The sequence below is a fragment of the Zea mays genome, chromosome 9 (genome assembly GCF_902167145.1).
Source record: "Zea mays cultivar B73 chromosome 9, Zm-B73-REFERENCE-NAM-5.0, whole genome shotgun sequence".
Taxonomy (NCBI): Eukaryota; Viridiplantae; Streptophyta; class Magnoliopsida; order Poales; family Poaceae; genus Zea; species Zea mays.
In genome coordinates, this window is record NC_050104.1 from 157,287,489 (window position 1) to 157,310,608 (window position 23,120).

The window sequence follows — 23,120 nt, forward strand, 5'->3', positions numbered from 1 at the left end:
TAAAAAACAGCAAAACCGATTTGTTTCGCGATTAACTGGCGGTTTAGAGCGGTTTTTCGCCGGTTTTTTACCGGTTTTTGCTGGTAAACCGGTTCAAATTCAAATTGATTTGAATTGATCAAACCGGTCGGTTTTTACCGGTTTTTACCGGTTTACCGCTGGTAAACCGTTACCGGTGGGGGGCGGTTTTTATATCCAGAACGGTTTTGTAAACCGTGGACTCATGCACATAGAGATGGCAATGGGTAAATACTCCACGGGGTATTGCTACATATGACAAAAAAAATAGCCCATCGAGGTATCCATATCCATCGGCGGGTATGAATTTATCACATACCCATACCTATGTGGGTATGTGTCACCCGTATCCATAAAGATTAAACATATATATATTATACAAATGTAAAATATATCCATCTAAATACTATTACAAAATTTCTAGCATCATTCAATCATCTATTCAAGAATATCATAGGTAATTGGATAAAGTAGTAACACTAGGATAGTACTACATAATATATTACATATTTCATTACATGATCATCAAATAGTTGTTAAGCTTTCTATGACATTATCACCCAAAAGGTTGTTAAATAGTCAAAAGAGATGGATGACTGAACCCAACTTCATGCTTTTGGACTAAATTTATATCGGGTATTTTATACCCATGGGTTAACATGTATGAGTGATAGCTGAACATTTTAATACTCGTTTACCCATTGGGTGAAGGTTTTTTCCCAATAAAATACTCATGAGTAGAACATTTAGCGCATATATATACCCGAATGGCTGGTTTGAGAACCCCATTTCCCCAAGACATCCCCATTTTCGCAAGGGAAATTTTCTAAGGGCTAATTTGAGATCCCTATTTTTCAAAGGAATTTCTATTTTACCAAGAGGAATTAATTTCACTTGGAAAAAAAGAAATCCCTTAAAATAGGGTTTTAAAACTTGATTTTATAGAGTAAATACTAATTGAGTATCAGGTATTCGGTTGTCATCTCTAACCAGGAGAACAACCGTATGGTGCCAGTAACTTTCCTTGTTAGGCCTTGTTCGGTTATTCCCAATACACATGGATTGGATGTGATTGGAAAAAATTCTTAAGAAGTTTGACTTGTTTGGGATTCAAACCCATCCAATCCCACTCAATCCACATGGATTGACAGCTAACCGAACAAGCCCTTATTGTCCCCTCTTTTTTCGCCATCTGTTACGCGGGCGCCCTTTTCTTACTTTTATCTGCGCTGGATAGCCACACGGTGGGCCCTCCTCACCGGTCGATCCCAACTCCCACAGTCGTGACAGTCCCACGTATCGTACGGTGTGGGTGAGCAACTTTGTTCCGATCTGGGCGCGTGCAGTACTGCAGGTGCAGGCGCAGGCGTGAGATGGACGCGATGCGGTTTGTTGGGCGCCCGTGGAGGCGTGGAGTCGGAGGATCCATCGACTACGCGCGCAGATCTGGTGGCCCCAACGTGGCCGGCCGCTGGATTCTCGAGGGGCCGTCAGTCGTGCGGGCTTGGACGACCGCAGAGCACTTGGCTATCACGGGGCGCGCCGGACTAATGACGTCATGCTCCTACCAGGGTCGTCGTTGTTTAGACTATTTACGACAAACTGTCTATTGGACTCCTTGTATCACAATCTATTTCAAACTCTACTCTATAAATAGTATTTCTCTTATTCATAAATATATAACACCGTTGATTTTTTTATAAAAATGTAACCACTCATCTTATTCAAAAAATGAGTTATCATTTATTTTGTTGTGGTTTATTTTATCACTTAAGGTAGTTTGATTTAAAATGATATATTTTTAAATAAATATTTTGAATAAAACAAGCATACAAGGTTTTTTTAAAAAATCAACAGTGTCACATATTGTAAACGAATGTAGTATCATTTAAAATACAAAATAATGTTTTTTACGTTTATATACACGCTCCGCTAGAGTTAGCCTTAACAGATCTTTTCGCCCCACCCCCTTCTCCCCAATTCCATGTATGGGCGATGATATGGCTTCCTTTTTTTCTTGCTAGGAGAATAAATCTCTACTATATTTACTCTTTTGGTAGGCTAGTTGCAGCGAGGGATTTCATATTTCCAAGACTCCCTCCATTGAAAATAGTATAAACAAAAAAATTATTACTATAACATTGTTTACCATATCATATTATTTTCTAGATTACATTAGCTTAGTTAATAGCCATAAACCTGTCGAAAAACTCGCTAGGAAAAGATAAATGTGCATTGGATAATAAATAAATATTTTAGAGAGTCGTCATAGGTGCAAACGTAGTTGTTTCCGGGTCGAGGAAGTTTCGGCGGTAGATGTAGTTGCATACTTGCATCAGTGAAGTGGGGGCGGTGGCCTTTCTCTTACTAACAGTGCTAGTCCAGACAGAGGCGGGTCCAGAGGGTATTATGGGTATGTAATTGAAGACCCAAGTTTTTGTTGATCTATAGTAATTTGTCAATAATGCATTACACAAAATAGAGTTAGAGCACTAATTTCTTTAGTCTTTTGAGTTTTTGAATACCCAATCTTAAATGTTTGTGTCTGCCAATGAGTCCAGATGGGATGCTTGTAGTTGTTGGAATGAGAAGGTATGATGAACCATGACGTGATCGAATCAATGGTCAAGTTATAAATTGGCCAAGTTATAAACGAGTATAACTCTATATTTACGAGATAAGTTTATCTCGTATTTTTGTTGAGATGTTTACCATATCTACACTTATATAACCGTCCCTAATTAGAGACTCCATATAGGGCTTATCACCGAGTTGTCGGGTCGTGGCCGAGGCCATGGACCATTTTGCTCGTGCTCTTCCTCATGAAATTTGATCTAATTACTCATGATACATATTATTGGCATTATTAAAACGGGTTTGGCTCTTTTAGCATATGTCGTTATGCCATAAAATTTTCGGACGAGGCTTTTCTCAGCGTGACATGTCTCATTAGTTATCTTTCCACAATTCCACTTGTATTATAGGTAATAAGTACTTATTGAAACGCTTGTTCAATTTCCTGCTAGATTATTTAGTGCTTAAAGTTTTTTTGGTGCGCTTCTGCGTCTGACTGATTCTATGAAGCAGAGTAGTAGACGACATGACAGTCGGTAGCTGGGCAGCTTGCTACTTCGACGGAGAGCACACTTTGGCGGCAGCCATCTGATCCGAGAGAGCTCTATACCTGTAGCTCGTTGCAAGCCCGAAGGGCTAATTCCGCTGTGTTGCCTTCTCTGACGTCTCACTCGACCTGCCCTCCCGCGAACCGTGGAGCCGCGAGCGTATACCGTTATTTTTGTCGTTACAAAAAGAACTGCAGCACATGTAAAGTAAAGTTGTCATCGAGGAAGAAACAATATCTTAACCGTTCGAACTTAAACTTAAACCCTGTTTGAATGTATTAGAGCTAGTAGTTAGCTGATTAAAAAGTTAGTATTAGAATTAGCTAGCTAACAAATAGTTGAATAATTACTAGCTGATTTGCTAAAAGTAGTTAATAGTTGAACCATTAACTGGGTCATTCAGATGCATACAACTAAACCTTCAAATATCTGAACTCGGAGACGTGTGTGTTCTCATTGATCGTTTTGCATTGTCATTGGGCTTGAAGTTTTCCGGTCCAAATCTAGAGGAGGGCCTTCGTTGTTGGGCCAGTCCGTGAGTTTGTAGGACCGACTGGGGGCTGGTACAGGGGAAAGGAGCCCAGAAAGCTATGCGCGAAGCTCTTGGCCTTTGGAAAGACGTCGCCGGGAACATGGGGAAGCGGGGGGAACGGCGAGGTGGCCGCGCCGCGCCGCCGCGGGAGCACGCGCGATTGCAAAGGGTAAAAGCTGCTGACGAAGCCGACTTGCAAGTGACAGATTCGAACTCTGTACGTGGTGACAGGATTCGAATTTGTCTTGGTGGTCATTTTTCACCCCGTCTCGAAAAGGGGGGGCTGTCTGTGTCTTGCGAGTTGCGGGTCGTACGAATTTCTCCACATGATCGATCTGACGAGATTTTCCTTATTTGTCCGTCCATACGCGTTATTACCATTTTTTTAGTAGTGTACACATCTGTATTCACATTATCACATAGCCCCTACCATCTGCCAGTAGATTAGCATTGCCGACACACGCGAATATATACTAGTACGGTTATGTCGTCGGTCGAGAACATGGATAAGGTTCCCCGTTCGAGATTATTAGCGTAAAGCAGGGGACTGTGGACGGATCATTACATTTCGTCGTACCCATAAAAAAAACCTAATCCCATGCAACATAGCACTAGCTAGCTATGGTTTATGGTACAACTATAATAGTGGATATGGATCAAGCAGAGGGCCACACTGAGCTAGCCTTTTGCAATTATATACTACTACTAGTGTGTATATATATTATATGCCTTCTAGAACGTTCTAATTGGCCAAAGCACAATAGTAGGCTTTGAAAGTTCAAAAGGCCCGTTGCCTCCGTGTAGCTAGCTGGTGCCGTGCCGTGGCGTCACGTGTACGGAGTAGTGCTTGGTTTCCCCGGCCAGTCGTGGTTAAACTTGTGGTAATGCGTGATTACGACTTAATCGTACAATGAATGATGAGCTGAGCTGCATGGAGCCCAGTTGACTTGGTCCCCGGCTACATATTGTTTTTTCAAGCGCGGACGGCGACAACCAGCAGATGGGAATGCAATGGGTCACGTCAAAAGCCCTGTTGCGTGGTGCGGTGGCAGAGTAAAATAGGAGATAGCTACCGTGGCGGGCTGATCGAAATTCCTGGCGGATACAGACTCCGCACGGTCAGCGACCGATAGAAGGCGGCGGCGACAACGACCACGACACCGGCGTGTCGGAGTCGACAGACAGGATGCACACCGCGTGACGATCTGATTGGAACAGCGGCAGCACAGATCGATGAAGAACCGGCGGCGGCGGCGACGGAGAAATAGACTGTTGTGTTTAAACCCTAACTCTAGATAACAATTGTTAGGATCACATGTGAAAAAGTGGGATACAAAGTTTAACGTGAAAAAAAAATATGGAGGAGAAAAAAAAAACTCACGGGAAGTACTGAGTATAAAGGAGACATATTTATATAGACAAATAAGATAAAGATAGGGTTACATATTCTTATTTAACAAAGCAAAGAATATAGATATAGAGTCATATAAAATGTATATATATTATATGCCTTCTAGAACGTTCTAATTGGCCAAAGCAGAATAGTGAGCTTTGAAAGCTCAAAAGGCCCGTTGCCTCCGTGGAGCTTTGAAAGCAAGGAAAACGATTTTGAATCAGCTCTCATTTCTTCAAATACTAAATTACCGTCAAGTCTTTGAATCAGCATCTACGCATTGTATCTTCCATCCATTATTAAAAGGAAAAGGTCTGTGTCAGTCTAGTTGATCTCTAGTCATTAAATGAAAGCTCGTGTGAGTTTAGTTGATCTTGCATTGGTGGTGGACGTACTGGTGGCTGATGGAGTAGGAATCAGGGAAGCAATGCGAGTGCGAGAGAGTGAGAGGGAGGAGCGAAGGTCGGAAAGAGTTGGCAGCAGGGGCTGCCGGAAGGGGAACATGCATGCTCCCTCCTCAACTCGCAGGTCATCCTTCCTTCCTCGCTGACTCGCCTCTCTCCAGTCCACCGCGGCGTTTCTTGGTTCTTCTGGACGATTTTGTGGTGGATCTGTTGACTGGTTTCTTGGTTGCTCGGCTGTTTTTTCTTTTTTGAGTTGATATAGGCGCGTTTCTGGGTACAGGTGAGATGGTGGCTCCAGCATATGCTCTGTGCTAATGCCGGATTTGTACTGACCAGTGTTTATGTTTGGACAGTGTGAGCCGAAAAACCCTAAACAAGATGCTGCTCGATTAGTTAATTTTTTTGTTTTCTTCGCGAGATGTTTGTACTTTATTTTTAGCAGTTCAGTTTCATGCAGCTAGAATCCTAACACCTATTAATTGTATCCTTCCGCAGAAAATGGGACGACGATAATGGTCGAGTTTTGTCATCAGACGCCCGATCACGACTCCCCGGCTACCCAATCAACCAGTGAGAGCCATCAACAAGTGTGTGCTAGCTGGGATGAGCGAAGGAAGCCAGGCTACGCGCATCCAAAGCCTGACCGTACTCTAGAGGTGCAGTGGATTCTTTTACATATGGTTTCGGTGATTGGCGGAACTCATTTGATTTGAGTGATGGCAGACTGCATCAATCATCCGGTGGCAGGCCGGCCACGCACAGCGCACCGGCAACGGCAACGGCACGCCGCAGTCCAAGCCTCGCAAGGAGGCCCAGCGCCATCCATTTCGGTGGGCACGGCGGCCGCCCACTGGTTTCGGTGTCGCTGTCGGTCTGCGCCGTCTCCCCTCCCTGTCGTCGACGTCAGTTCGCTGCCTGTCTCGAGAACGCGGGGGGGGAAGGGGAATGGAATCCACCACTCCAGCAGGCATTGGAAGCTTCCTCTCTCCTCCGGCGACGCGTCCGGACTCTTGAGTCTGAGGGGGCCCAAGCAACGGATATATCTCAAATCTGTGCCGATGGATGAAGGGAAAACTCCAAATTATTGCTCGGGTTTGGGAGATGTCCTGCTATGCTGTGCTGGCGCACCTCTGGAACCACAGGCCGCCTGCAATGCAACCGTGCCTTGCAAGGCTTCTGGCCGGGCTGGCTACAACGAGACATGCTGTCTCTAGAGCTGCAGGGTTAAAGGCGCACGATAAATGGATCGTCGTTTATTATATAATATAATGGTGTGATGTGTTTGTAATGGCATAACATCTTCATGCCCCTTCCTCCAGTGATGTCCTTGAATAAACATGGAAACAAAAGAGAAGAAAATAATGCATGGTTCAAGGTTATGTTTGGTGGCACGCGGATGCGGTCGAGCCTTCATCTTCAAAAGGTACACGTACACCAGAAGTGCAGCTAGAAGAAAGATCCGATCAGACTACTTACTGGTAGCTAACTAGCTACGTTTGACTTAAGGCAACGACGACACTAGAAATTGGTCAGAGTCGAAATCCGATTTGCTCGGTGCTTCGACTTCGAGTCTCTACACGAACTGGTTTTCCATAGGGTTATTATTCAACGATGCATATGTACTCCGTTAGCTTTGCTGATGGTAAGTGAGCTGATGCATACGCAAGGAGCAGCGGCGAACGTCTCCTGATGCTGTGCTGATGCTAGCACAACAACTACTATATTTTCCGCTGTGAAGTGAACTCCAATAGTACACCTCCGTGTAAAGAAGTCGTTGCAAGTTTGCAGAGGCTTCCGCTCTCCAGTCTCCCCGGGCTCGGGCTGGCAGGCAGAGCAGAGCTAAGCAAAAGAAAGTTCCACGCGGGAGGTGGGAAACCGGCTGATGCCGGGGGATCCGAACAACGTCAGTCAACCAGTATAGGTGTCAGTAGTGCTGGAAATATAGACGGGTATTTTTTAGTCCAACACTAGCATGAGGAGCCCAATACACGATCCGACACAAATAATATGGATCAGGCTTAAATACAGGTCTAGGTCATGCCTCAAATTTCGGATATTTGGGCCCCAGCACATCACTCACATAAGGTCTCGTTCGTTTCGGGCTCATCCGGCCGTTCCAGTCCTCGTTCCGGCTGGAAAAACTATCCAGTTTGGAATCCAAGCCTGAACTATTTGTTTCAACCCGAAATAAAAACAAATGCAATCTGGTTTAAGTTTTCCCTTCTTTTATGACTCGGTAGAAATCCGATTCTCTTACCACCTGGATCAAATTCTAGGCTGAATTGAGTGGTCCGCTGCTTTCTGGCCTTGCAACCGTTTCCGGCCTGAAGCCTTTCCGGGCAAAATATGATCTGCGCAGCGTGCTGCATGTATGAATGCCCGCCAGCCGCCGCGGAGCTCACGATCGCGGGGATGGGACTGGAACTGGACTATGGGAGCGAGGAATTGGGGTGGTGGGGCCTAATGATTTGATTGCTTCCCCCCAACCTCAACCCCAATCGTCGTGATACAGTACAACACAACAAAACGAAGTACGACCGGACGACCAGACACTGGTCAACACACCTGTTCCCCGGAACAAACACGCGCGATTGGGTTCGCGGCAGTGCTGCTGCTGATGCCCCCCGTCCAGTCCATGGCTCCATTTATTTATTTTTTTTTGTGCGCCGATCGCTCGCTGTCCCTGCGCTGCGCCGCGCAGGCAATCAGATTGGAATTCGGCCGCCTGCTCGCACGACAAAAGCGGCTTCGTCAGCCAATAGTAAAAAATACTAGCCGAGCCTTTCGCTTGGTACTCATGGCCGACAACTATTCTCCCGGCCCTAGGCCGCCGCTGAAAACCGCAAAATCTTTCGTTTTCTTTGCGACGAAAAACAGCGGGAGCCGGGCACGCTGCTGAATTCCGCCGCGCCGTGAACGCGCGTCAAAGTGGTGAGCCCTCTCGCCCAGACTTCTTTGCCTCCACAGTGGAGCCTACACTACGCTCGCTCTATTACAAATTACTCACTCTATCCCAAATTAATATTCTTTTTACCTTTTTACTAGATTCATACAATATTTAATGAATAATGTTCATAACTCTAAAAATATAGAGTTAGAACGACTACTATTTTAAGATATATGGAATATAAATTAATGCACGACTTTTGTTTTTATAGAGTCCACTCTCTCTCTCTCTCCAAATCTGATAAAATAATATTAGGTCCTGTTTGGTTTCTTTAGTTACTAGACTAAATTTTAGTGACTAAAGTTTAGTTGCTAAAGTACCCCGTTTGATTCCAATAACTAAACCGGATTAAAGAGCATTAATTGCTATGAATAATGACTGTTTTACCCTATTAATTAATGAATGTTTGGTATAAGAAGAAAGTGGAGGGAGCAAATAAGGTCAAAATACTACTTTAGCCCATTTTAGTCGCCCACTTGGTGACTAAAGAACTGAAATTTAGTCACTCTACTTTAATCACCATGTTTACTTATTTAGGGACTAAAAGTGACTAGACTTAGTCACTAAACTTTAGTCACCCAAACCAAACGGGGCCACAACATGTGTACATCATAGTATGTTTATTGAGAAAATAATAACGACCACTATTTTTTTAGTAATGTTTGTTTGTGAGAAAATGAAATCCTCGCATGCTGTTGTTGTTATTATATAAACAGAAGAAGAGGCGCGAGCCGCTCCAGAAAACGCCAGCAGGCTCGCGTTCCTTGCCGTGCTTATCTTATCCCCCGCACGCGGAATGGCCAGATGGAATGGAACACGGACACCCCAGCAGGCTATAAAAATGGCCAGATGGAATGGAACACGGACACCACACCCCGCACAGCCAAAACCGCGAGCCGCCGTATACGAAACGCGACGAAACCCTTACGCGCACGGCGCACCGCGTCCTGCTCTGCCGAACACACACCACACACCCCGACGGGCAGGCAAAGCAAGCTGCTCTCGCCTCCCCCAGGCCCCACCCCGTCTCCACCACAGAGCCGCCCGCCCGCTCGCCACCAGACGCTCGCCTTTCCCTCACCGCGCCGCGCCACGGGGCCGGTCCCTCCCTCCCTCCCTGCCTGCCGTCGCGGTCACACCACCTCAAAAACACTCCCGCCCGGTGCCGCTGCCGCCCACGCCAGACGCCCAGCCCAAGAGCCAGCCGCGCCTGTCGATCGATCGCGGGGGGCCAAGGCCCAAGGGAACGATCTTCCAAGATGCTGCAGCTGCTGATGGCGCTGGCCTTCTCGGCGGCCCCGCTGACGCTGTACGTGCCGCCGGTGCGCAGCCTCAGCCTCTTCGTCGAGGCCATGGAGGCCGTCTGCCGCGACTGCGCGCCCTACTCCCACGGCGCCGTCGCCCGCTTCCGCCTCGGCCTCTCCCGCGTCCTCGCCGGCCTAGCGCGCGCCCTCCGCTAGGCGCCCCCGCGTCACCGCCGGGTCCCTTCTTTCCTCTGTCCTCCTTTCTACCGATACCGAGAGCAGGTGGGTTCTAGCGCAGGCAGCACAGCTAGCAATCTACTATACTACATGCAGGACTAGCGCGAAATCTTTTTTTTTTTTGAGGTTTGGGTGTAGCATGTAGGGTGAGGAAAGGTTAATAAATCAATCCGAATGAAGGGGAGATTTTGCACGAGATGCTGAGGAAATCTAGTGTGTGTGGGGGCGTGAGAGGTCAGAATTCCATGTGGTGTGAATATTGGTTTGTCTGTATCTCGCGGCAATGCAATGCTTCAGTTGCAGGAATTGCGGTCTAATTCGTCGTCTTCTTTCCAACAACGCAACTACCCTTCCCCTTCCCCACCCCCCCCTCCTCTGTTAACATAACAAAGTTCTTTTGTGCGGTCTCTGGCTGCAAACTGGAAAGGCACAGCTACCAACTCTTCAGTCTAGGTAGGTTTAACAAAAGCACTTGTTGCTTGCGGCTGACTGGCACGGCCACGTAGGTTTTGAGAACTGGCAGGCGGACAGGCACAGCTCCAACCCTCCGATAACGCAAGTGACCGACGGCGACCCTTTGCCGAACGATCGCTACAGTAGCATAGTTCTAGTGTTTTCGCTGTAACCATCAATCAAGCTGGAGATGCGCGTCTAGGTCCAGCCAGCGTTTGCTTTAGCCGTTCGTTGGTACGGTCGCTAACAAGTGTCAGCCAGATGGCGACCTCCCACGCAACGGCAGACGTACTGGCAGTGTGCCAGCAGTGGTCAGCACGCATCCAGATGCGCGTCAGCAAGATGTTACTAGAAAGGAAAGAAAAAAAAAAGGTCTGTCTCACGAGCTACTACAAAATCCGTCCCAAGCAAATAATCAGATTCAGAGGACAGTACGGTACATCTGGCGCGCGGTACTGTGTGCTGGTACACGGTCGCACCGACGCCGAGTAAACAAAACTGAACCTCTGACAAATCGATCCGTTTCAGCCAAGACCCAAACCCCAAAAATGGCCAGCGCAATCACGCACCGATTTTTTTTATATTGTCATCAAAACTACTACCGCATCCAGGTCGTTCCACTCAGCAGAGGACGTGCCCAAACTTTCGCGTGATTTCCCGCGAGATGGTCAAATCACTGTCATAGTTGAGGTCAACTATCCAGGCACGAAGCTTCTTTCATCGTTCCTCTGCAACGCGAGTGGGCAACACATGGCATCATGCCATGCCACTAGGTCTAGGTCGTCGTCCTTAGCTTCCAAGAACCACCTGGAGCTTCCAACTGTGGGGGACATATATCAGTAGAGTCTGGAACACCCCTGATTCTTCCGATTTCCAGGGCCTGCGAGACTGCTCGTGAATAGATTTGCAGGGGCAGTTGGGACAAGGCTACGACACCGATTTGTCAGGCCAGGCAGCTTTCGGTTGCCTCCTGTCTTCACGACATGTTCCGAGTTCAGGATGGCTTCCCTAAGCTCGACTTGTCCTCCAACAATTCAGCGACTTCGAGTGCCCTTGAGCAGACAGGGAAGCTCATCTTGTCCCATGAGTCCAAAATGATGCCTGACCCCCCAGGCATAATTTTTCACTATAGAACGCTGCCAACTGACCAGCTGCTAAGCCCTGGTCATCTTCAGACAGATGCACCACCAAAGCATCCCCATTTTCTTCGGAGTGCTCTTGTATCAAAGTGCAATCATGAAATTCAAGGCTATGTCGCACATGACGTTCAGAAATTTCATATTATAGCACATAATAAAACGGGTAAATTTACACGGGAAAACACTACAAATCTCATCATAAAAAGATCAATTTTACATTTGTTTTTTTAGAAACACTTAGTTGCAATACCCAAAAATTTGGGGAATAAGAATAAAGAGTGTTCTTTTGTTTATATGATTTGTGTGAATTATTTGTTTATTAAATTATATACTTACAAACATTTATTTAATAAAGAAATAGATAAAACTTTGCACCATGCTGGACTTTTGATTGTGCATCTAGTTTGAATAAAAAATTAAACACGGATTTGAATTTGAAAACTTAAAATGGAAAAGAAAAGAAAAGGGCAAAGCAACCAATCAGTCAGAATCTGTCCCTGCAGGCTACGGCCCAATTGCAGTACCCCTCGCGCGGCCCAGCAACGCCCCTGCGCCACGCACGCGACCGGTGGACTCCGCTGTCGGATGCGTCTTCCACCTCCGGTTCAGCCTTGATCTCGTGCACAGGCTCGACGAAACCCTTCGTCATCTGCTTGAACTCGCTTGCACTGTGACTCTGCTTCACTGATCCGTGGGGTCGCCTCGCAAGAAGGTTCTTCCCCGGGTTCGTTATGAATCACCGTAACAATCGTCGTAACCGCCTCTACCAGCCGATGTTGGTTACAACATGAGCATCGTGGCACATTCTCCGGTAAGACACTCCCCTTGAACTTCGCCATCCTACCAACTCTCTATAGCACCTCTCTGCGTTCAATATCGACCACCAGAGCGCCGGTTCGTTACTCGTCGGCGACAAGTCGCAACGGAGATCGCACGCCGTCGCCTGCTGGCTGTCGAAGGCAGAAGGGAAGTTTCAGCCGTTGATCTGGTGAGATACGGTCCGGATTAGAACCAGTCGATACCGGTTCGCTTCATTAATGGCGTGTTTGGTTAGGGGATTGGCTCCATCTAGAACCAGCCGATCCGGAATGGATTCATTCCTCACATGATTGGATGGTTCTTTCTTTATGTTTGGTTAGAGAAATGAGGTGAATCCATTTTTTGTTTGTTTTGAGGAAGCAGGTGAATCCATTTTTTTTGTTTGTTTTGAAGAAGCAGGTCATCAAGCGACGCTCAATCTGCTTTCACTCACCACACCAAAAAGGTTGCATTTTTATCCAACATACATAAAAACTGAAAGTTATAACATAGATAAAACTGAAAATTGAAACTTGTATCTTCACGAGTACTTATCCAGCATACAATTTCATCCAGCATTATCCAACATACATTAAAAACTGAGAATTTATCCAACATTATCCAGCATACAAATAAAATTGAGAAGTTATCCAACATCCATATCAATGTTCAAAGAGAAGTTTCATAGACTCCATCCATCATAGAAATAACTAAAAAGTTTCAGATACAAGTTTTAGGCTAATCTGCTTTTTTGATGCATCAATCAGAAAGATGAGTCTTGATGTACCTAGACACCCATACCATTTGATCATCTAGTCCCATCTCTAGAAAGGCATAAGCAAGGGCTGGATTCTCACACTAGTAGCCATAGTAGTGTGCTATATGTTCTCTTTCAAAAACAGGAATCTGTTTCATCATAGTCCATAGGTTGGGTGGGATTATCGGACGTGGTTGTGGTGCTAACTGCTTGATTGCATCTGAAAGAGTCTTAAAAGCTTCAGTGACAGTGCATATCAATGGATCCTCATCTTCCATCATCATGCACCCTCTCTTCCTTCTTGCACCACTTCGAGTAGATGAGTCTCCACCATCACGAATTGGACCACTTGGGTTCAATGATTCTCCACTATCACGAGTTGGACTTGCATTGTTACTCCCATGACCAGCCAAGTCTCCAGAATAACCCACACCATATATACATGCACTTTCAGATGTGTCGAAACCTAGGGGATCACTGGTGCATTTTGCAAATAGTCCAGTTGCTTGATGATTCCCAAATATGACAACCACGTAATGGTAGTTCTCAAGTGGCTTGTTAAAAATTTTAGCTTCAGATGTTTTTTCTGAAATAATGTATAGATTCAAATTAAACAATATTGTTTACAAAAACTGTAAAATCTGAAATAGCTATAGCATTTTGTAGACACTATAACACAGATTATAGTAACAATAAAATATAAATTGTAAAACAGTAAAACAACTTACAAGTAGTTCCCAGAAACAAAATAGTGGCAAGCAGTAAAATAGTAAAACAGAATTCATCTGGGCAATAAAACAGTAATAACAGTAAAACAGTAAAATAGTGGCAAGCAGGATTCATCTGGGCAATAAAATCGCCCTGAAAGTGCCCAGGATATAACTTTAACAAGCATATACGACAATGCAAAGTTCAGTAATAACTACTAGCAGGCTGGAAGTAGAAGTGAGAGGCCAGAAACTTAAATCCCTGCTAATCTAGATGGATGCAATGCAAAGCCGGTGTTGAGTGTTGACCAAAACTTAAAATATAAATTGTAAAACAGTAAAACATTTTGGAAGGAGGTTGTTAAATATATACACACCTGCACCCGTTCCAAGTAGTTCTTCTCATCAAGCAATATTGTTCCAGTTCGCTCATCAAAATGGGCTGAGCTAATCTTCTTATAATTGCATATGTTTGACCAACTAGTTCTCCATGTCTTAAGATGATTAGTAACTTGAGAACCAGAAACTTGAACCTGAAATCTTTCCTTCACCACTTTAGCACATTGATTATAGTGCGAGCTTTTGAATCCTTTGTCTACTCGAATTCCATCAACAACCAACTGGGCCAAATATTTCAAAGCACATGCAGACATTTCTTGTGTCCAGAAAATTTGTGGTTGGGACCTTTGTTCAATTTCTTGGACATCATCCATCTCCCTACAATATTAGAACATTTGAGAATATAGATCACATCTAAGCAAATGAGCAAATAGACAAAACAACAAAATATCTCACATCCAAAGAATGATGCCACTTTTGAATTTATGCTCTAGTTTTCTTGTACATTGGAAGCTGCTCTAGTTTCCCACATCCAATTTGCAAGTTGCTGCCTCCACTGAACCCATTGTCTGTTTGTACTTGCTCCTGATGGGAACTAGTGGAACTAGAAGGTTGGTTTGTTGTCCATGCTTCCTCAGGTGGGAGAAAACAATCTGCCCCATGCGATAATATCCAATTGTGGAGGATGCAACATGCAAGGACAACATCTACTTGTGTTTTGAAAGGAAAGAAAGGTCGAGCATCATCAAGAAACTTAAAACGGTTCTTCAGGGATGCAAAGGCACGCTCAACAGTGACCCGTAGTTGTGAATGCCTTAAATTAAATAATTCCTTCTCATTTTCTGGCCTGTTATCATTACCCCACACTTTTAAGTGGTAACGGACACCGCGAAAAGGTGGTAAGAACCCCGGTTTTGCACCATAACCACAATCAATGAGGTAATATTTTCCTACAATACCATGATGGCATGATAACATCGTTAGGCAATGATCTATCTTATGGTGGGTGCATATTTTAAGTGGAATCATTACATAATATTACCTTCAGCTACAACGAGACCATTCTGCCTTTGTAAGGCATCGGCTAGAATGACGACATCATGTGTCGAACCCTCCCAACCAGCTAGCACATATGTGAAGCGAAGGTCAAAGTCTACCGCGGCCATCACATTTTGGGTTGTGAAACTCTTTCTACCTCGAAAAGCTGCCTCACGAGACTTGGGGACACTAGCTCGTATGTGTGTACCATCAATTGCGCCAATACTATTCTACATTATAATTTTGACTTGATGAGAAATAAGAATATCATTATGTGCAGGTCAAAAATAATTTTAGTGTGCCTAGACCATACCTCAAAGTAAGGATACCATCGAGGATTTCCAAGGATTTTGACTGAAGTTTCAAGAGATGGAGGCCTAATAAGGTCATCACGAAGTTCACCGATAGCACGAAGTACTAACTTAAAGTAGTGACTGACAGTTTCCCCTGATCTCTTGAAATTTTTTCCTACAATAGCATTCCTCTCGTTGTGACCAATTGTGTGAAGGAACATTGCTACTTGTTCCTCAACACAACAATGGATACTATCAGAAAGAAGGCTTCTTTGTTTCAGTGTATCACACAACAAAAAGAATGGTGCTCTCCTCAATCTTAGCATGCGCAAACAACTCGTATCATCTTTATGGTAAATACTAGAAAGGTAGTCATTTCGTTTCATTTCCATATCAATCATTGGGGCATATGAAACCCGTTTCCTTTTCATCTTCCTCCTCACAATCAGAATATAATAAAATGTAGCGGCGGCTAGAGCAACAGCTTTAATAATTAAAGATCTTCTTATTTCATTTGCATCCATCTACATGAAGTTCAGAGAGCTTAAATACATAAAAAGACATACACACGATTGCATATGCATAATTTATAGTCTAGCTAAAAAAATACAGAATAGACCCAACCCAATACAGAATAGACAAGAAACAATACAGAAAAAAGATGAAAATAAACACAACAGATTAGATTGTTACCTTACGCTGGTGATGAGAGAATTAAAGACCAAGATATGTGTAAAGAGAGAATTAAAGACCTGCAAGAGAAACAAGAAGAGAAGATTGGTAAGAAACTGAATAAGTTATGAATCAAGTTAATGTAAACTAAGCCAGAATGTTGTACAATCATTGCACCATAGACGACAATTTTATGATTCCACTGTGACATCACACACAACCAACCGAATGAACCAACCATTTGAGCCACCTAGCAGTAGGTAATGATTGTCCTCACTCTATCGGATGCTTCAGTTTGCAGAATTAAAAAGCCAGATTAGTTAGACAACACGAATAGAAAATACAATCTCCAGGAAGCAAAAGTATACAGTCCATGAATAACTCTCAGGAATGTGTTGTAGGTTAATCTTAATCCACTATGTGATGATGTGGCTAACTTTTCCGTCTTAGGCAGTGAGCTTAACTACAGCTACCTTGGGACTTGGGTTGAGATACCAAGAGCTGAAAAGAAACCACTGCCCACTGATGACTGTATGCAGTGGAGCGGCTAGGGTACCCTACTCCCTCGGCGTGCAGATCGGCTGGTTCAAGAAGGTGCTCGAGAAACAGAGTCGAGAAAGCAGGGCTCCCAGCTGCCGCGCCGGAACTGATGGCCGCCCGGGGAGGAAGAAGCGAGGGCGAGATCAAAGAGCAGGGAGAGGAGGTGGAGGAGGGAGCTCACCAGTTGACGGAGACGAGGGGGGAAGACAACTGCTCCAGCTCCCGGTCCTAGGTCCGCTTTCCGCTGGGGATCGGAAGTCGGAACGAGGCGACGCTCAGCCTTGTTCACTCCGTGCGAATCCTGAGATGCGAATCCTGAGGTGCGACGCCTAGATATGGTAGTGTGAGGAGCGGCGGTTGGGTGAGTACCTCGAGCCTGGCGGTCGTTGTCGCCGCGTCGTCGCCGCCGAGAGATCCCCTCAAAGCTGCCCCACCGCCGCCCCTGTGCGAGATGCGAACCGGAGTGAGCTCATCCGGTTGATTTGGAGGAATGAGTCGCTGCTAGGGTTTTGTTGTATTTTGGAATGAGTGGATGACGGATGGGTAGACTCCATGACGCTATCCAAACGATTTTGTAGGCTCGGATACAGGTTCGGATCACTCTGGATCCATGTCGTGCTGCAAACCAAACACACTATAAATGTCAGCCACCGACCGGTGGAGGAATGATCATGGCGGTCCGCCTGAGGCTGAAGCTGAACACAATGGAGAACGTGGTTCAAGACTCGATCAAAGACCATGAATGTGCTCTAGAGGAGCTGGCTGTCATGAAAGGAGACACACGGTGGTAGAGAGCCACAAGAAACATGTTGGAGGTAGGGCTCAGCGCGGCGGCGTAGTGGTCCGACGCGACAGGGACGGTGGCCGTGAGGATGCATGTGGCGATACTAAGGCTAATCACAATGGAGGTTTCACGAGGTGTTTCATGTATTAATTAGCCTGCCACATCAGCTATTTGGATGACATGTCACATCATTTAAGAAGGAAGAGTTTTATGGTGTTTCATGGGGATGAAACCATGTTAACTCGTTTTCAAGGTTTTAGAAACTGTGTGAAACCTCCACTGAGAGTGTTTTGTTTCATCTTCATATAATTGAGTAAATCTTATTTGTTATTTATATGCAGCATTTAAGAAGTATGTTGAAATATGAAGTAGTGAGATGAAATTCTCTGTTGAGAGAGGGTGTTTCATTCATCCATAAAATTGATGTTACATTTTTGGAAATAGGGACATGAAATCCTCACTGTGATTAGCCTAAGTAAGTGAAAGGTGGGGGCCACGCCGGCGCTTGCGATGGCGCCGTAGAAGGCCGCCGCCAAGGCAGCAGTAAGAGGAGCAGTAGGGGTCACGTCGGGGGTCGAGCCTGCACCGGCGACCACACCGAGGGAGGTCATGGTGCCGAAGCCAGAGAAGATGCTGCAGCGCTCGTCGTGGAGGGAGGCGACGCTGGGTGGAGGGGCCTGTCCACTTGGGTGGAGAGGGTATAGATGGCCAACAGGCCGGCCCGGCACGACCCGGGGAAGCACGGCCCATCAGCCAACGGGCCGGCCCGGACACACGGGCTTAACGGGCCGTGCCTAGGGAGCCCACGTGCCTGGCCGTTGGCCCAGGCACGGCCCTCTGGGCCACTTTTCGTGCCGGGCCAGCCCGCTAGGCACGCTCAAAAAAACGGGCCGTGCCAGCACCAGCCCGTCAGAGATCCCAAACAGCAGAAAACATAGAGAAATTTAACCAAAGTTAAAAAACAGCAGAAAATATAGACAAATATAATAAATGAGCTGTTTTGTGCAATGCTGCCTCATTAAAAACCTTTCTAGGTAAAACTCACCCTTGTGAGAAACCCTAGAAAGGAAAAAAGAGTGCAGCCAGCTCAAAAGTTTAATCACTAAGTTTGTATCTGTTACAGATGTATATTACAATACAAAATGACTCTCTCACAATCACTCAATGACAAAGCAGTGAAAGCACATGCCAGATGACCACATCACAGTCTAGAAGACTACAACTAAGCAGCAACAGGTTCATCTTCATCAAGAAATAAATTCTGGAATGAGTCCTCAAGCTCTGGATTGTCAACAGCATGTTGTTCTCTCTTTTCTCCTAATTCCCAATCTTTTAAGCAAGTCAGCATCTCCACATTCTCAGGCAATAAGCGTCGTCGTCGCTCCTCGATTATCCTCCCTGTCAAACTGAAACAAGACTCCGAAGAGACAGTAGATACAGGAACAGACATAATATCCCTTGCCATTATGGATAAAACTAGATATGTTAGCTTGTGGTCACGCCACCAGAGAAGTATATCAAAATCATCCTCATAAGAAGTGACATTGTCACTGTCTAAGTAGGCTGAGAGCTCACAAATAGCAGATGAAGATGAAGTAGAAGGGGTAGAGCTAGGGGAGTGAGAGCACCTAGAGGGGGGGGGGGGTGAATAGGTGATCCTGTAAAAACTTCAAACTTAAGCCACAAAAACTTGTTAAGTGTTAGCACGATTATTGCCAAGTGGCTAAGGTGAAGTCTCAACAATCTTAACAAAACACAGTACCACAAGAGAATCAAGCACAGAGTGACACAGTGGTTTTATCCCGTGGTTCGGCCAAGACCAACGCTTGCCTACTCCACGTTGTGGCGTCCCAACGGACGAGGGTTGCAATCAACCCCTCTCAAGCGGTCCAAAGACCCACTTGAATACCACGGTGTTTTGTTTTCCTTTCACTATCCCGTTTGCAAGGAATCTCCACAAATTGGAGTCTCTTGCCCTTACAAGTATATGATCACAAATGAAACACAGAGTAAGGGAGGGAAGCAACACACACAAATCCACAGCAAAAGCGCACACACACGGCCAAGAATCGAGCTCACAAGACTATCTCAGAGTTCTCACTTAGAACAGAGCTCGAATCACTTAGAAACACAAACGAATGCGCAGAGACTTAGTGTGGATGATCAAGAATGCTCAAAGGTTGCTTGTGTTCCTCCTCCCTGCGCCTAGGGGCTCCTTTTATAGCCCCAAGGCAGCTAGGAGCCGTTGAGAGCAAATCCGGAAGGCCATCCTTGCCTTCTGTCGTCGGGGGCACCGGACAGTCCGGTGCACACCGGACACTGTCCGGTGCCCGATTTGTTTCCTTAAACGGCGAAGACGACCGTTGCAGACCGTTGGCAGATCTGGCGCTGTTGGCGCACCGGACATGTCCGGTGCACACCGGACAGTCCGGTGCCGTCTTCCGACCGTTGGCTCGGCCACGTGTCCCGCGCGGATTGCGCGGCCGACCGTTGGCCCTGGCCGACCGTTGGCTCACCGGACAGTCCGGTGCACACCGGACAGTCCGGTGAATTTTAGCCGTACGCCGCCGGCCAATTTCCCGAGAGCGGCCAGTTCGAGTCTCGCCAGCCTGGCGCACCGGACACTGTCCGGTGCACACCGGACAGTCCGGTGCTCCAGACCGAGCTGGGTCTTGACAGCACACAGCCAAGTCCCTTCTCCTTTTCTCTATTCTTCTTCTTTCTGTTTCTAACACTTAGACAAATATATTAGTACTTAAAACCAATGTACTAAGGCTTAGAAACATACCTTTACTTCATGATTTTCACCTTGTTCATCCATGTACATAAATTCACATTTAGGCCCTTGTGTTTGCACTCAATCACCAAAATACTTAGAAATGGCCCAAGGGCACATTTCCCTTTCAATCTCCCCCTTTTTGGTGATTTATGCCAACACAATATAAAGCAACTAGAACAAGTGCAAAATCACTTTAAATAAAAACTCAAATTGGTTTTATTCAATTTTGGCATATATGGATCATCCTTTGCCACCACTTGGTTTGTTTTTGCAAATCAAACTCAAATCTCTATCTCTAAGTCAAACACACATGTTGAAGTATAAAGAGAGTCATTCCAAAAGAGATTGATCAAAGATTTCAAAAACTCCCCCTTTTTCCCATAATCAACACTTCTCCCCACAAGAAGCCAACTTTTGAAAATAGAGACAATAAGAGACAATAAAAGCTTTTGACAAAACAAAAACTCTAGAGACAATAAGAGACAATAAAAGCTTTTGACAAAACAAAAACTCTATTCTACTATTTTCAAAATCTCTCAAGTGGTAGCTGATCCATTTATCACTTTGGCCTTTATTTTCTCCCCCTTTGGCATCAAGCACCAAAACGGGATCAATCTTGGCCCGTTAACCCCATTGCCTCACCAAAGTCTTCAATTAAGAGCAAATGGCAATAAGATTTCATGAGATGAACTTGGAATTAGTTACCCTCTCATCGGAGTGCAGTGGAAGTCTTTCATGGTCCAAGTCCACCTTTTCCCTTTCAATCCTCCTTCGAGACTAAATTATCAAACTCAAGCACATGGTTAGTCTCAAAGGGTCAAGTTGTAACACATCTCCCCCTACACATGTGCATCACTTTGCAACGGACTTGTGAGGTCCAGGGAGTGTTTGTACAACTTGAGCACCATAATAAGCAACATAATGCAAAAAGGAACATGATCAAAAGCATAACTACATGTATGCTACAATTCAATCCAGGTTCCGCGAATCTAAGACATTTAGCTCACTACGCAACCTGCAAAAGGTCTTCTCATCTAGAGGCTTAGTGAAGATATCGGCTAGCTGGTTCTCGGTGCTAACATGAAACACTTCGATATCTCCCTTTTGCTGGTGGTCTCTCAAAAAGTGATGCCGGATGTCTATGTGCTTTGTGCGGCTGTGTTCAACAGGATTTTCCGCCATGCGGATAGCACTCTCATTGTCACATAGGAGTGGGACTTTGCTCAGATTGTAGCCAAAGTCCCTGAGGGTTTGCCTCATCCAAAGTAGTTGCGCGCAACACTGTCCTGCGGCAACATACTCGGCCTCAGCGGTGGATAGGGCAACGGAAGTTTGTTTCTTAGAGTTCCATGACACCAGGGACCTTCCTAAGAATTGGCACGTCCCCGATGTACTCTTCCTATCGACCTTACATCCAGCATAGTCGGAGTCTGAGTATCCAACTAAGTCAAAGGTAGACCCCTTTGGATACCAGAGCCCGAAGCAAGGCGTAGCAACCAAATATCTAAGAATTCGCTTCACCGCCACTAAGTGACACTCCTTAGGATCGGATTGAAATCTAGCACACATGCATACGCTAAGCATAATATCCGGTCTACTAGCACATAAGTAAAGCAAAGAACCTATCATTGACCGGTATGCTTTTTGATCAACGGACTTACCTCCTTTGTTGAGGTCGGTGTGTCCGTCGGTCCCCATCGGAGTCTTTGCGGGCTTGGCGTCCTTCATCCCAAACCGCTTTAGCAGATCTTGCGTGTACTTCGTTTGGGAGATGAAGGTGCCGTCCTTGAGTTGCTTCACTTGGAACCCAAGGAAGTAGTTCAACTCGCCCATCATCGACATCTCGAATTTCTGCGTCATCACCCTGCTAAACTCTTCACAAGACTTTTGGTTAGTAGAACCAAATATTATGTCATCGACATAAATTTGGCACACAAACAAATCACCATTACAAGTCTTAGTAAAAAGAGTTGGATCGGCTTTCCCAACCTTGAAAGCATTAGCAATTAAGAAATCTCTAAGGCATTCATACCATGCTCTTGGGGCTTGCTTAAGTCCATAGAGCGCCTTAGAGAGCTTACACACATGGTCGGGGTACCGTTCATCCTCGAAGCCAGGGGGTTGCTCCACATACACCTCCTCCTTGATTGGCCCGTTGAGGAAAGCGCTCTTCACATCCATTTGGAACAACCTGAAAGAATGGTGAGCGGCATATGCTAGCAAGATTCGAATTGACTCTAGCCTAGCCACAGGAGCAAAAGTCTCCTCAAAATCCAAACCTGCGACTTGGGCATAACCTTTTGCCACAAGTCGAGCCTTGTTCCTCGTCACCACCCCGTGCTCGTCCTGTTTGTTGCGGAACACCCACTTGGTTCCCACAACATTTTGCTTTGGACGAGGCACCAGTGTCCAAACTTCATTGCGCTTGAAGTTGTTTAACTCCTCTTGCATGGCCAACACCCAGTCCGGATCTAGCAAGGCCTCTTCTACCCTGAAAGGCTCAATAGAAGAGACAAAGGAGTAATGTTCACAAAAATTGACTAATCGAGATCGAGTAGTTACTCCCTTGCTAATGTCACCCAGAATTTGATCGACGGGATGATCCCTTTGAATCATCGCTCGAACTTGGGTTGGAGGTGCCGGTTGCGCTTCTTCCTCCACCACAAGATCATCTTGTGCTCCCCCTTGATCACACGCCTCCTGTTGATGAACCTGTTCATCGTCTTGAGTTGGGGGTTTCACCATAGTTGAGGAAGAAGGTTGATCTTGCTCTTCTTGTTCCTGTGGTCGCACATCACCAATCGCCATGGTTCGTATAGCGGCCGTCGGAACATCTTCTTCATCTACATCATCAAGATCAACAACTTGCTCTCTTGGAGAGCCATTAGTCTCATCAAATACAACGTCGCTAGAGACTTCAACCA

The 23,120-nt window shown here is 45.6% G+C and overlaps 2 protein-coding genes, 1 long non-coding RNA gene and 1 pseudogene across 3 annotated transcripts; 3 read left to right on the forward strand and 1 right to left on the reverse strand.

The window, feature by feature from the left end:
• The first annotated feature begins 5,307 nt into the window (after nt 1-5,307).
• Nucleotides 5,308-6,984, forward strand: LOC109942349 (uncharacterized). Its single transcript, XM_020544288.2, has 3 exons — nt 5,308-5,593; nt 5,965-6,125; nt 6,193-6,984. The coding sequence occupies exons 1-3, from the start codon at nt 5,572-5,574 to the stop codon at nt 6,481-6,483; spliced, it is 474 nt and encodes a 157-aa protein (XP_020399877.1). The 5' UTR covers nt 5,308-5,571; the 3' UTR covers nt 6,484-6,984.
• A 2,271-nt stretch (nt 6,985-9,255) lies between these two features.
• LOC103639524 (uncharacterized) lies at nt 9,256-10,214 on the forward strand. The gene has a single exon (XM_008662267.3). It carries the CDS (start codon nt 9,271-9,273, stop codon nt 9,874-9,876), a length of 606 nt encoding a protein of 201 aa, XP_008660489.1. The 5' UTR covers nt 9,256-9,270; the 3' UTR covers nt 9,877-10,214.
• Nucleotides 10,215-13,019: 2,805 nt separating this feature from the next.
• LOC118473474 (uncharacterized) lies at nt 13,020-14,752 on the reverse strand (annotated as a pseudogene).
• Nucleotides 14,753-15,147: 395 nt separating this feature from the next.
• Nucleotides 15,148-15,956, forward strand: LOC103639525 (uncharacterized). Its single transcript, XR_559498.2, has 3 exons — nt 15,148-15,324; nt 15,409-15,513; nt 15,606-15,956. It is a non-coding gene; the product is annotated as an uncharacterized lncRNA (long non-coding RNA).
• The last annotated feature ends 7,164 nt before the right edge of the window (nt 15,957-23,120 follow it).

Excerpts from the sequence above, each read along its gene's own strand:
- LOC109942349 (XM_020544288.2), top strand. The coding sequence starts at position 5,572 with ATGCTCCCTCCTCAACTCGCAG. Across the intron at positions 5,594-5,964 it reads GCTCCCTCCTCAACTCGCAG|AAAATGGGACGACGATAATG; the intron begins GTCATCCTTCCT and ends ATCCTTCCGCAG. Across the intron at positions 6,126-6,192 it reads AGCCTGACCGTACTCTAGAG|ACTGCATCAATCATCCGGTG; the intron begins GTGCAGTGGATT and ends GAGTGATGGCAG.
- LOC103639524 (XM_008662267.3), top strand. The coding sequence starts at position 9,271 with ATGGAACACGGACACCACACCCCGCACAGCCAAAACCGCGAGCCGCCG.